Genomic DNA, 15,259 nt, shown 5'->3' on the forward strand with positions numbered 1-15,259 from the left:
GGGGTGGAACCCAGTTTGACCAGTCTAACCAGTCACTCTGTCAACCAGTCAAGGTGTACTAAAGCCCAAAGAATTTTCTTAATCTTTGAATGAATCAAATCTTTTCTTTTCTTTATTTTCTTTTGTTTTCATGCTCGGCCCTTGATCTTGATCTTTTTTTCCCAGAGTAGCAATTTAAGACATTTCACTAACTTTCGATGCGTCTTATTTATGAGGCATAACTGCAGTTACTTCGGGTGAAAGAGTCAGACGCCCTCGCTACAGATCCATTGCATACCACTGAGGTGTTTATGGAGGAAGTGAGCGGTTCCTCCCTTTAACACCAGGGAATATACAGACACAGACATTACACACAGATGTACACGCACAAACGCAGGAGGCTGCAGATAGCAAGCCAAGACCTGCGTGTATTCACGAGGGGTAACAGAGAAGAAAAAATGGAAGAACGGAGGCCTGGAAACATTAATGGTTGAAGCTAAGGGACATCAAAATGCAGGGGGACATGAGGACGAGGGAAGAGGTGGGAGGATATGTGGAGATGTAGGAGGTAGTGAAAGATAAAAAGAGGATGGAGGGATAGTGAGGAGCAAGAAAAGGGAGGTCTGCTGTTTCCTCATGAGGGCAGAATGAATGGTGAGTTAGTGGTCTGGCTTGCCTCCTGGGGTCTTAGACACACACACACATACATACACACATGTGTTTACAAAGAAGATTACAGCAGTTCCACTCTGTACCTCAGAGTAGCAGAGCCATGTGTGGAAACAATGAGAGGAATGTGCACTGATGTATTGACAATGTAGGCTCCATATTTATAATATTATAACCTCTGAGGGAACAGCTGTAATTTGCTGTCACGTTACTCCCAAATTCAGTTTTATGCTGTTTCATTTTTTATGTTAAGTGACCAGGGTCCTTTAGGGAGAGAGCAAATAACATGATTAAAGACCTGAAATTGTAATTATTAAAAAGAAATGGATGTTCTATCTGTTTAAAGTTTGTGTTTGATGTTTATAGTAATTTCCGCTTTTAGGGATTTAGTGTAGGTCTTGACCCAATTGTAGCAGCACATATACAAACAATTTGTGGAGACATTTGTTTTTCTGGCCCCATTTTTCCTCATGTTCAGGAGAAACACTCATCTAAAATGCAGCTACATTGAGATTAAGTGTTCATTAATGACCTTGGAAACAGCAGTTGACAAAAACAACTTATTCATACTTACAACTTACTATTTTATTTCAGATTAGTTAGATAACAGTTTGGTTCGCAGTTCAGTTAGCAGCTAAAACAATTTCAGATTAGCTAACAGTTTAGTTTAGCAATGAAACGGTTTGCTTATAGTTTAGCTAACAGTTCAGTTGAGCAGTTTAAACAGCTTGGTTCGGGTTAGCTAATGGTTTAGTTAAGCTAGCTAACTAGCATAGGCTACAGCAGTTTGGGTTAGTACCTTGTTCAAGCTATAGTTAATAACCAACCTGCTCTGTCACCTGAGATACTGCCTACGCCAAAACACAGTTACCACCACATTGTGGAGGACAATAAAGTTGTTTTGAAGGAGAATGTGAATCTAAATAGATACAACTGGAAGCTCTTCACAACAGTTAAAAGTTTATCTGAGAGTTTGCATACATGTTTCACTGACGTAAATCCTAGCTGGTCAAATATAAAGTTTGTGTGCTTGTGTGTCTTTGGTGGTGTCATTGAGGATCACGGCCCATTCATGCAGGCCGTCACATCATCTCAGCAGTTCCCTCTTTGCTTGATGTAGTGTGTCACATCGGAGCGGACAGCTTCCACTCCAGTAGGGCGACTGTCCAGACTGTCTGTGAGCTGTTTCTTATCGTTACGCTCTGACAACACAGACAGAAGTGGACAGAAAATCACGTCATCAACCAGCCTGACTTTCACTCTGTCTACACATCTTCAGCTTTGCCTGTTCGGTGCAAGGGCATTCAATCAGAAAAGGGTTTACGCACATGAACTCCCACGAGCACTTCAGGGAAAACAGAACAGCAGAGGTTAAAAGTTGTGAAGGATTTGAAACTACTTCTATTTTTACATACATACTGCAGGGCACGAACAACACACACTCACATACAGCAGCTTCACATGCAACATTGCTTTTAAATGGCGTTCAAATAGCAAATTCAGACATATTAAAGCTAAAGTTAATGGCCCTCCCATCTGCCTCAACACTGAGATTTACACTTGCTTGTGTGGATGCACACAATGATGCAGCACAGGTGTGAAGCTCAGGTTGCACTTGAATATTTAATCATCCGAGCTAACACCTCTCACCACCAACACGCAGGGGATAGTGTTACATTTGTACCTCCTGCCATTTCCTTCTGCGGCACTAAAAGTCATGTCAAAATATTGCATCTGCTGAAATACCATATGCTGACTTAATGGAAGTCCAAGTCACGTATTAAAACTATGAAGTGACTGCATCATACCAATGAGCTGCAGGAACATCTCAAGATGCCCCTGTTCTTTTGATCTCCTTTTGTTATATTTCACTACTATCGCTGTCTCCTGCAAGCCCACATGAAAAATAAAACCCCTGCAAAGTTCAAAACATTTCCCAGAGAAGCTGACATTTTAGAAATAGGGGGGATTTGGAAAATCAGACCCCTAGTGTCGTCGTGTTTTATGATGGTGTTGATTGTTCTTTCTTTCCGTCTTGCTGGCCATTGGATAAATCCGTGTGTATTCCGTCTGCAGTTTACTGTCGTGATGACTGATAACACGTGTCTGTACAGTATGTGTGTGGTAATAGTGATGAGTGGGGAGCCTGAGGATGGTGGTCCAGACTGGAGGTTTGGCGATAGTCCAGTTGACTACGATCAGTTGAGTGCGGTTACAGCTCCATGTTAATCCCTCTGCCTCTGCTCTGTGTTGCAGCCAGTCCAATGAGAGCAAAGCAGCGTTTCTTAAAGTACGGCTCAGAGCAGAGGCCAGTTTCTTGTATGAATCACAAAAATATAGCTTTACGTTGTTTTCTTTTTTACTGTTTATATCAAAATTGCAGAACTATTAGGCGTCAAACCTCCCACCTCCTTTTATGTTTGTCTCTAATGACCTTCTGGCTTTTCAAGTTTTTGAGAATTTCTGATTAAAAGAGTCAGGAGAGCAAACTGCTTTTATCAATGTGAATATAAGAAGATAACACATCTCGGAGCTTCTTTTGATCTTGAAAACAGGGTGAGACAGCGTCAGTATTGTGCTGTCGTCACACATCTCGAACTAGTGTCTGCTTTGTTTTCATCAGCAATGCGTCTCCTTTCTCCTTCTGTGGTTGTCTTCAGAATTGACTCGTTATATAGCCTGAGTCATACTGACAGATTCCAGAGCAGTGGCACAAAGAGCTTCTTGTGGTTTGACAGATATCTCATGAAGACCCACTACATGTCTCTTATAGGGCCTAACCGTGATTACATTTCGGTTATCGTTTGTATCTTTTCTCACGCCAGCTGGTACAATGGTGGTCGACAAGGCTCTGCCCACAATTGCTTCCTCTTGTAAACAAGCTGGTTACTGATTTGAATTGAATGATGAGAATTTGAGCTACCATGTAGAACTGATGGAGAAACCATTGTGAACCTAGAGGCTAACACGAAAAGGAAGCTTGCTTTTATCCCGAAACACTGAGGTTGACTTTTAACAGCAGAGTCATCAGATTGCTTTAAAAATCATGGGAGAACTGAACTTCACGTGCCCTTCTTACCCTAAATAACTACTAGAAAAAGGCCTTTGACTGCTCAGCTGCTCCAGCAGTTACTCAAAATATTCATATCATCTAATAAATATCTATATAAAGCTTTCATCTTGTTATTTGTTACTTTCATTTATTCACATATTTAGCTTTTTTAATGCTTAACCCAGAGCTGATGGGATGTTTCAAGCTTTGCTTTTAAAGGGTCACTTCACCCAAATTATGAAACAGATTTTTACAGATGTTACAAATTCTAAAATGCTTTCATTAGCCCGGGTTTCGAGAGAGAGCTTTGAGACTCCTAGTGAAACCAGTGCCCTGGCTAGTCTGGATAACCGAAAAAACAGTTTTTATTCAATCTACCTTTTTTTAAAACTAAACATTGAGGTTTGTGGATTTTCCAGGGCAACCACTACATTGCTTCTGGAAATATATTTTACTGTCGAATCTCTTGCACTTTTTCCATGAACTGCGCACCACAAGTGAAATTCTATTCACCTCCACGGTATTGAGATTGAATCTCAGATCTGGAAATCTTGGCAAATAAATCCAAATGTATCTGCATGTCTAGACACCACAACACATAAGAGGATTATTTTGTACTTTTTACAAACCAACCATTGAACTGAAGTTAATGTAACATTAACCTGTCAACGTGTACAGTTCTGCCAGTATTTAGCACCTGTTTGGAACACCATCCCCTTAACCGCTAACGCTTGTGTTGTATTACACTCCGGTGGAACATAATCCTTCATTACAAGCTCCCCTCACACCATGAACAAAAGAGTAGAAGACTCATCTGACTAATGACGCTATCCTCTGACTGTCAGCGGGCTCTAATGGTTTCCAGCCAGAGCCGATGAACTCGTTGTGTATATTTTTGACTGTGGAAAGTGTTGACTCAGTGTAAACTGACCGAAAAGGAGGAAGCTTGAAATGAAATTGGCGCCCATTTTCATTTTGATCCTTTTTGTTTCATGAAATTATTGATACTTTGAGAGACCAGTTTTGTACTAAAGTTACTGGCTGCAGATTTTTTTACTATCATAAGGTTACCATGGTGATATGTTCAACGTTTAAGCATCTTCATGCTTTCTTAGAAGTGCCCAGAACTGTAGAGCTGCACATGCTTAACAGTGAAACGCCAGCTGTCAAACTGGATTAATCAGCGGCTCTGAGCGTGACCGGTGTATCATCTCTGCTTGCAAAATGCCTCACAGAGAATCACAATGTTGTTTATGAAGATAATGAGATGCATAAGAAAATAAGAGAGACTTGGCTAGCGCAGTTTTGCCCTGTAGTTGTTGAACCAGGCCACAGTGACTCACGGCTCAGGAGACAGGCAGAGGAAGGGCTGTGAAACGTGAGAGAGCAGGGGATGGATCAGATATCGACCACACACATTAGTTAAGCAAGACACATCTTTTCTTCTCATGTTCTCCAACTCCTACATCATTGTCGTCTCTGGATATTTGCCACCGTTTAATCACACTGTCTTTTTGTGGTCCTCCCTCTCTCTTCCAACATTAGCTCTTAACTGCATGGCTCAATTCTTGCATGTTTTCTTTATGCTGAGAACTCATCTTTCATTCATTTATCTTCCATCTTTTGCTGTCGGACTCGCCTTCCTTTTATGCTTATAGGTATTGTGCTGTAGGTATGGATACTCCATTCTCTTTGTGTTAAATGCCTGTTTCTGTCATTTGATAACATCAGGTTCTATTCATCCTTTTAAATAGTACACAGGACTCAATAGAGAATCCCATCCCTAATGCACCCTTGCTCTATTGTTGCTCTCCGTCTTTTACACGAAATCTGACAGAAATACAATGATTAATTTCTGCTGCCATTCAGTTTCAGGTTCAGTTTTCCTCTCAACTCGTTCTTGATCATTGTCATGTTTATTTCATGATTGTATGGAGTAATGTTGGAAACACTACATGTTGTTAGTAATTACAGAATACACTACGCTGTGTAGAATGCATTTATTAACAATTAAATGAGACAGTTTAAAAGTGAATACTGTATAAAAATAAAGCTGTAGTTGTGTTTTTAAAGTGAGGATATCTTGTTTCCACTAACAGCAATTCATCTGAGGAGGACAAGAAATTAGCAGTAAATAGTCACAATTCTTCTAATCATGAGAACAAAATGTTTTAGCTTTTCTCACGTCATCAGTGAAAAAACAGGAAACAATGCAGTCAAATGACACTAAAATTGCAAGACATTGAAAACGTTAAGACAGTGAGAAAATTTTTCCTTCAAAGAAAATCTTTAAAGATGCCCTGGTAAGTTTTTGACCACTAGTAGTGCTATAGAGCAATGTTCGTAAGAGTGGTTTTGTTTGTATCGTGCACGGACTCAGGCACACAGTGCACCTTCCCACCTCCAGTTCCACATATTCTGCTGATTGACAGTGTGGCAGTAACAAACAATGAAGCATAGCAATGTGACAATAAAGGCAAAGAAGAACACTGCAAGCTAGAGAACATGCATGAAAGCAAAAAAACCCCCATTTTTAAAAAAAAATAGCTTTGCAGATGTTTTATGAGGAAGAAAATGCATTCAACTCCTTTGTTAGAACGCACGGTGTGTTTGGTTAGAAACACTCAATGCAACTATGGAAGAATTTCCTTATCCTGTGGAGTTTTGACCATGTTTTTAAAAGTTGGTCCCCATGTTGTTTGAGGATGCACATGTGCAAGTTGAGAAACATATTTCTGGAGATTTAAAATGTATATTTTTACAAATCAAGCTTTGCAAATGCTTCATAAGGAAGGAAATAGAATACACACAGTAAGTTTTGGTGAGAAACACTGAATGCACACATAACTTTTTTTTATGAGGCAACTCCACAGAGCTCCATTAGCACAAGTTCCTGATGTGTAAAAGATCATTTTGCAATGTAAACCCAGCCTTTTACCACTTTCATATGGAAATAAATCATAAACTCATTTGATTTAAACTTTTGGCACACTCTGACAGTAATAAATAACATTATGAAAAACGAAATAAATATCAATAAGTTAATAAATTCAAGATTTCTTAAATACATTTCATATGTGTTTTTACATGTAACATATGTGCCATACAGTAGACAGAATGAGTCTGCTGAATCATCCGCTGTGTGTGATTGATGTCAGTCCTTTAGGTTGAGTATCCATGGAAACATTTAAAATCACACTGAACACATTAGCGATCTCAGGTGTAAAGGACATGGTGGATATTGTGATTGAGCTAAGGAAGAGAAGAGGATTGTTGGGAATCATTGCTTTGGGGTGAAAAATGTAGTGATGTCACCTCCTCTCCTTATTTACTGACGGACTAAGGTCATACACAGCCACACATAATGCCAGAAAGTTTCCTCACAGCGAGAAAAATCTGAAGAAAAAACACACAATGTCATATTCGTAAGTGGGCGTGAATGTAAAATTCCACAAACCCTGACAGCAGCTCACACTCCCTACACACAACCACATTTCCTGGCAGAGTGCTTCCTCACGGTGTGGTAGACAAGGTTGTCGTCCAGAAACGAGAGGTCATCGTCAAACGCTGTTGGCCGACAGCAAGCCTGAGGAGGCGTGTCTTTGGAAGGGAGCCTCCTGTTGTGAGCGAGGTTGTAAAGGATTTTGTCGTAGTTGGTCTCGGACTTCCTGCAGGGTCCAGAGCAGTACCTGAATATCATTTCCTCGCTGGAGCGGTAGCCCAGGCCGAGGTCCGACACATTGAGGTGGATCTGTTTGAGCACGCAGCCCTGTCCTCGTCCATTACCTCCTCCTCCCCTAACCTTCCTCCCTGTTTTCCCCCCTCTAGCTCCTCCTCTTCCTCCTTTACCACTCTGCTGGCTTGCCCCCTTCTTCCTCTCCGGTCTTCGCCGAGTCCTGCTGCTCAAGTTTGCTTTGGACGGGGAGGAGGTGGTGGTGGAGGAGGAGGTAGATGAGGACACGGTGGACGAGGAGGAGCGCCGTATTCTACTGATGGTCACTTTGATGAAGTCCACCACGTCTTCAAACTCGTTTAGGGGGGGCTCCTCCATGGTGTCTGAAACACATTAAGAGAAATGGCACTCTTACAGGGAGGCATCATACTGGGCAGCACATATTGTTTCACTTGAACTCATCATTCCAGCTATTGGACAGATGCAGCGTTGTGTCATCAGAGCCACACATGCAAATGCAGAAACGGTACACATTGTTTTGTTTCTGCAGAGGAATTCCATCTGAACTGATTCATCCCAGTTACAAATGGATCCCGGTCTTATTTATGTACCACACAGTTGTAGTGCACTGGTTGCATTAAAGACACAGCAGCAACTATTTGTATGTGGCCTCCTGCCACATACCACTAGGGCTAAATTAATTAATCCATTAGTGGATTAATTAATGATTTGTTATAGCGTCTTAGCTGTGAGGCCTTCCTGCTTTTTTTTTTTTTTTATCCCTTGTGACAGTAAACAAGCAATGTGAACACGTCATCTTGGCCTTTAGGAAAATGCTGTATTTTTACATTCACATTTCATTAACTAAACAATGAGGAAAATAACCATCATATTAGTCAAAATTTAAATAATTCTTAGTTGCCAACGTACATACCACAATTTAATTCTGTCAAAGACTAATAAGCACGTTTCATGTGGGTGTTGAACACTGTGGGAAAGGTATGAAGAAAGTAAAAAGCCACCAGCTCTGAATGAGACAGGCTCAATTGCTGCTAAGACATCAATGCAATGTTTTAATAACTGAATCATGCACTCTAACATGTATCCATATAAATACATTGTTTAGTATTAAATGTATTTTTCTGAAGTGAAAATATTCCAATAGAGCGGCCAGTTCCACGTGTTTTCAATTTGAAGTTTTTTCTTTCCACTGGACGCATAACAATGGCATTATTTGTTTAAGAAATAAAAAGAATTCATGACTCAGCAAGCCAGCTGAGTGCAAATGACTACTTCGGATGTTTTATTGGCACTTTGACGCTCTACAGTGAACCCAAGGCTCTTACATTTTTCCGCTCCAGCGAGCGTCTCTTCCCACTCCGCTGTGTCCGCCTCGGCGCGGTAGATGCCCGGGGAAGTGACGGACAGGCGGATCTGAACCGGCGGGAGTTCCAAGGGACTCTCGGCGGCGCGCCCTCGTCTCTTGGTGGACGTGGACTGCTGTGGGCTCCGGAGCAGCGGGCTGGCGTGCACGGTGCTCAGCAGTATCAAACAAGTGGTCAGGCTATCCCATAACTTCATGGTCCACTTCAGTCCGACAGAAGGACATGGCGCGATGCAAAATCAACAGGTATCATCTGGCGAACGCGATTAAGAGCATACTGAGGACGTTTAATAGTTGGAGAGGAAGAGGTGCGGCGCCCTCATCAGCTCGGGTTCCTGCCGCTGAAAATGCTGTGGATCAACGTGTTATTGCCTGCGGACTGTAAACTGCACGCTATCACTCACATGCCAGCTGGCAGCAGCGCAGCGCAACATCCAAGGAGACACGAAACCAAACGCAGACGCGCAAAATGCAAAGCCAAGACTCCCCTCTGAAGTTGTTTAGACACCGACGGATCCCACGACGCTTGGAAAACAAAATTTAGTCCCAGTTTTCGTCCTTCACCCGGGATCACACTGCAGTGACTCCTGCTCATCCCCACTCACCATCAATCTTGACTGAGCCGTGAGGAGAGGGAGAGGTCTGCTGGTGACGTCTGATGGACCATCCTCTGTTTCTTCCTGTCTCCACCCATGCAGACTACACACAGGGATGGAGGCCAACTTCACGACTGAACTCGAGGTCCAGAGTTGGTGCGGGTGGAGGAGTTCTGTTATGAAAGAGGCTCAGTCTGTGTACTCAGATGGCGAGAGGGAGAGAGGAGTTTCACACTTTCCGCTAACAATCCTCCAGACTCCTCACCCTGTTTTTTCAAGTTTCGTTGATACTGGATGGGAAACGTGTTTCTAATCAGCCAGTCAAAACAGACCCAATAGATTGTGTTGCTACTTTGGACCACAGCGTGCTTGAAATCAAGCAGTTGTGCAGTTAATGAGCAGATGCCTTTTAACATCAAGGGGATCAGAGCTGATATCCATTACAGAAACTGGATGTTGAACTTGAGAAGTTCTGCCAGAAGAAAATGTTATTTTGAGTTTTGCAAAAGGTATAAAGCATTGTGTCAAGATTGTCTGATTGTTGCAGAGTAATTGCATGTTTGAGATGTGGTAAAACATCTATTTCTGTATTAAAGGCTCCAATGTCACTGAGACACACTACAAACTATGTGGACCAGCGTCTGCATGTGTGTCGGCTGTAAGCAGCCATAGTGAATGTCAGGAAGAAGCTGAGAGCTGAACTGTGAATTAAGGTGCAGATTCTGTTCTTGCTTCACCTCAACTGTCGATGATGCTGTAAAGTAAATTCCATCTCCTTAGGTAATCATATGTTGTTATTTATTTCTGTCCTGCTGGTAATTTTTATGAGAGGGCATTACAAGGCAGAGATGTGGGAGAAACTATGTTTAATGATTGAAACCAGTGCAAAGATGAGTGAAAGTGATCTGAGGAGTTTATGTGCCTGCGAGTCAAGTGCTCTCCTTCCAAGAGTGGTTATTAAAAGTTGTTTATTTCATTTTAGTGTGTGCCACAGTAAAACTAACTAACGCTCACACAGCTGTAATCTTTTAAGAGACTTTGTTCAGGGCAAGCAGAACAAATAGTATACATCTATGACAACGTATACCACATGATTCAGAGTCCAGATGGAACACGGTCCACTTTAGTTATATGGAGATGACCAAACCAGAGACTACCGTCACTGCAATTGTTTATGCATCTGAGTGGTTCAGCGAGCAAATTTAATTCCTCAGACTTAGTCTTCTATAAATCAAGAAGTGCTGTAAAAGGGCAGTTGAAGTTTGTTTGTTTTGCTTTGTTTGTTTTGTTTTGTCCATCAAAGACACACACTGGATGTCTGCAAACGTGCAGACATTTCTCTGCTTTGTGCTGTTCATTATTTTTAACAAGAAGAAGACCCATTTGTTCTTAAGAAGCAGCCATATCCTTCATTTTCTCTGTTCTCCTGCGGTGATTAGCCTGGATAAAATGTACCACGGTTCTGGTGCACGCAAACTTTTTTCTCCAGCAAAATGTTTCCAGGAAGAAGAAAAATGTTGCTGTTTGCTCTCCTGAATAAAGCTGCTTCCTCTAAGGTAGTTCATTCCCCATCTTTACAAGGTGGATGTGAAATACATATATCCGTATAAACGTCCATGCACCCTTGAAGTGTAGTGTTTCATGATGAATCATGTTTGTGTCAGTGTACGCACACATGTTAGTCATATTGTATTGTAATCATTTTACCATGCAAATCCACTTGAGCATCCAAATGTGCTCCAAATATATATCATACAGAAAACCAGTTGTCTTCCGCTTGTGTTTTTAGAAGTTAGCCTACTAATCACTCAGAGGAGGCTTCCCTTCCCACTGACTTGCTCACTTAACTGTATGGACATACATCATCCTCAAGCAATTACAGCAAATACACCAAACAGATGTCCATTTCCCTTCTTGCAAGGCATGAGGGTTAATCAGGGGCTGATCGGCAATTGAATCTGTCAGCCATTTTTGGGGCTCAGTTTGACTCATATGTAACGGGCTAATTGCACGGGTCATTTCACCCGTCATTATCGGCCAGCATGAAACTGCAGCCCCAGAATGGCTGATGGGAGGGAGCCGCTGACAGCTGGAATGGACGTCTGATTTGGGACATGGCTGCCGGTGTAGTAATTAGCAGAAAAAAAAAAAGAATATCCTGACTCTCCACACTGACCAGGAGACAGCGGGGAGATCAGTGATAATGTGTTGTGTAGTCCTGTTTTCTACATTTACACATTTATAAGCTGGGCTCAAGGTTCTAGGGTTGGCTGTGTCTGTCGGTCTCTCGCTTTGGTCTAAACTGAAATATCTCAAAGTCTACTGGATAAATCGCCATGAAATTTGGTGCAGACATCATCAGGATTAATCCTAATGACTTTGATGATCACCAGACTTTTCTTCTAGTGCCACGGTCACATCAGAGTTCCACTTATCAAAAGAAATATCTCAACATCTACATGATGGATTGGCACAAAGTTTAGTACAAACACTTATAGCTCCCAGACGATTTATCCTTATAACTTGGTGATCCCCTAATTTTTTCATCTAGCACCATCATCATGCACAAGTAAGAAGTTCCCTTGCTTATGACTTTATCGCTATTCATAGATGTGAGTGTTGGACGGATCATTGTATACTTGGTAAAAATCCCGTCCTTTGGGAGCCACAGTGGCGCTTAGAGAGTAATCCACACCATATGTACTGTGGTGCTGCTGGAGCCTCGGGGTGAGGGTGATCAGGCTACAGGAGCTGTGAGAGTGGATGCCGTCTGCTGAGCTGAACCGCTGGGACTTGGCTCAGAAATGTTAACATGGTTACTGACTAACTGTTAGGATGTTTAAGCAAATAGACCGTTTGCTCCCTGTTTCTCCAGTTTTGTAATGGTGTAATTTTATTGCAAACTGCGTGGCTGTGTAAAACCAAAACGTCTGATTTCATGTGAGGAATTACAGGTGGAGAAAATTACATTCAGTATTTTCTAATGCAGATGAGAAAGTGGGCTGGAAACATTGAGCCTCCAGATGTGCTGGCTGCTCATGCACATGTACATGTAGGACTTAAATGCTGCCACTAGTGAGCACTGTTTACCACTGATGTTATCAGTGCTACACATTTCTAGCATTAAAGAGCATGACAGAGGCATTCACACCACCTTCTCTGTCTTTTTCCTCCTTTGTCTCTTGTTTAAATACAATATCTTACTTGATTTGTAATGGATGAAGTAATCAGAAAAAATGTAATTCATTGTTAAATATATCTTCAAAATGTTAGCATGTTAAACAGATAAAAAAAAAAATAGTTTTGTGGTTTGAAATGACAACTGATGCAGATTAAGACTAAAATCAATTTGCTGGGATGATGTTTTTAAGGATATTTGCAGTGTGGTGAGAAAGAACAAATTAGTTCTCACCAACAAATCATGCCACATGCTTCTGACTACAGGCTGCTGTTTACAGTGCTCATACCAGGAAACAATTTTCTAAACCACCAGTCTGCTTTATTTGCTTGTGTTTGATTGAACTGAAAAGTAAGAAATAATTTCTTTACTTGGATGAGGATCATTTTAGAGCTACCTTGCATTTCCCTCTTGGTTCCCTGAAGCAATAACATTAGGTTATTGTTCCTATATAAAAAATAGAGATAGATGGTTGGTTATTTGTATGACAGTTAAGTGAAAAGATACGGTTTTGGTTGGACTATAGCTGCACCTGTTTCCCCTCAGTCTCTCCAGCGTGTCCTGTGTGTTTGCATTTGTCCAGGAGATGGAACCAGTGAGTTCCCCATTCATGCAACACAGTGACCCTCAACTCACACGCTGCTCACTGAACCTTTGAGTGTTAGTCTTTGGTCATAATCATCCTCAACTGCTGGATTATCAAGATCCCTGAGAGTTCTCAGTTTGGTGCTCAGGGTGTGGTCAGTCCACGCTGCCGCTCTGAGTTTTTAAAAGAAGAACATCTGTTATCATGTTGATGTCCCCTAAAACAGGCATACAGCTCATTCTGGTTTATGAGTTGATGTAGCTGAAATCTATTCTTTTTGTTAGATGTTTTAGAATTTTACAAACTAAAATTTCACTTTTGTCAGAGCAGAGGAGAACTAGAAACTAAATTTAGACATAACATACGATAATGTGACCCTATAACATCCCATTGAAGATGTTATTGTTGGATTTCTCTCAGGTGTGTCACAAGCTTCCATCTGCCAACCTGGAACATGGCTGAAATGTAGAGGACATTTTTTTTTTTTTATCAGCCTCTGGAAGGAAGGAAGGTTTCCTGTCACATATTTTAAATAAACAAAATGAATCTTACATTGAATTATAATAAAATAACAATAATAATAAACATCATGATGATAGCATAGAAAATTTTGTATATCAGTGATCAAACCAGAACTCAGTCCAGAAAACATGTGATCTCTGTTATTCTCACTTCACTGAACACTGACATTGCCTACATCCTGTTGGAAATATTTCATTACCAACAACAGAAAGTGTTGCAAAGCCCGTGTGAAAAATGAAGGGTTGCCTTTGCATAAAATCAGCTTCCTCTTGTCCACACGGAGGATGTCAAGTGTCTCTTGAATGAGACGATATATCACTCTTTCACTCTGACCTCTGCAGAGGTGTGCTGCTCTGGGTGTTTGTGTCATACTTTCTGATTGCTCGAAAATAGCAGGTGAACAAACTGGAATAATCAGATCACATTTTGCCTCTGTGACCCAGAGAGTGTATCATTAACATAAGTGGCACGTGGAGAAAGATGGAGGCAAGCAGACTAGAAATGAAGAAATTAATAAGATTGATTTAATGTTGCTTTTGTTCTGAAAGTCTTTGATTGTGAGTGGCATGATGTGATTTTTTTTAGCTGCATAACATGAAGCAGGGCAACACCAGAAAACAGATAAAGACAATGAGTAAATGAGGTGTGTGTGAGTGAATAAGAGGCTAATTGTAAAGCACTGTGTAAATGCAGCCTTTTACTATTAGAACACAGACCCTAAATATCTGTTTTGTATTTCTACTCTCTGGAGTCGCGGGTCAGGGCAGAAATGTTGGATCAGAATTAGATAAAAGGATTTTCAAATTATTCTGAGCAAATTGATGGCTTGATTTTACATTCTCGTTTTGTGTGGCGGTAGAATATATCTGGCTCAGGAAATGAACTCTAAGTAGATGACCAGCAGAGTGGAAATGAAAATGGCTTAACAAATCAGCCTAGTTTCTGGCTGCTGGTTTGATTTTTCTTCCACTGTAACTCCAATATAATAATTTAATATAATTCTGGGGGGAAAAAAAAGTTAAAAATGTGTTTCTCCAGAGGAAAAGTTTGAGGTAATTTACAGGCTACATCACTGTTTGACGCTGATTTGTGCAGAACACGTAATGGCTAGAAAATGTACTTCATCACTGTTAATAGTGCGTGGTACCTCTTATTCATTGTTCTTTCCAGCCCTCCTTGATAAGAAAAGTGCCTGTAAAGTGATTTGGCTGAGCTCTCCCTCTCTCAAATACACACGCACGTGCACATTGTGAGTTTACGCACACGCACGCACGCACTCACCGACCACTCCTCTTGCAGGTTGAAACCATACCAAAGAACACATAATCAGCTGGGCGGCACGCATTTATGAAAAACTGTCCTGCCGTTGCTTTGGGGAGCATTAATTACTGGATTTCTTGTTTCGCCCCCTCTGTGCACATAGACAATCATCCACACGCACGCACACACACACACACACACACACACACACACACACACACACGCACACACTACACTTTTATGGAGTGTCTGTTGCTTGAGCGGCTCCTCTGCTTCTGCGTCAAGACACGCTCTCCATCTGTGTCCAGTGCGCGGATTAGAGGCTTATTATCCTCTTAGCTCTAAATGGCCCCACGTTCC

The 15,259-nt window shown here is 41.4% G+C and overlaps 1 protein-coding gene across 1 annotated transcript; it reads right to left on the minus strand.

Annotated features, from left to right (window-relative positions):
• Positions 1 to 7,178: 7,178 nt before the first annotated feature.
• LOC143321360 (glial cell line-derived neurotrophic factor-like) lies at positions 7,179 to 8,954 on the minus strand. The gene is made up of 2 exons (XM_076731663.1): positions 8,720 to 8,954; positions 7,179 to 7,756 (listed from the first exon to the last, which is right to left on the minus strand). The coding sequence occupies exons 1-2, from the start codon at positions 8,952 to 8,954 to the stop codon at positions 7,179 to 7,181; spliced, it is 813 nt and encodes a 270-aa protein (XP_076587778.1).
• Positions 8,955 to 15,259: the final 6,305 nt, after the last annotated feature.

This window comes from Chaetodon auriga, chromosome 5, assembly GCF_051107435.1.
Source record: "Chaetodon auriga isolate fChaAug3 chromosome 5, fChaAug3.hap1, whole genome shotgun sequence".
Taxonomy (NCBI): Eukaryota; Metazoa; Chordata; class Actinopteri; order Chaetodontiformes; family Chaetodontidae; genus Chaetodon; species Chaetodon auriga.

Bases quoted from the DNA above. Each gene is read 5' to 3' on its own strand.
- LOC143321360 (XM_076731663.1), bottom strand. From the start codon at position 8,954: ATGAAGTTATGGGATAGCCTGACCACTTGTTTGATACTGCTGAGCACC. The intron at 7,757-8,719 runs GTAAGAGCCTTG...AATGTGTTTCAG, and splicing joins GCTCGCTGGAGCGGAAAAAT to ACACCATGGAGGAGCCCCCC.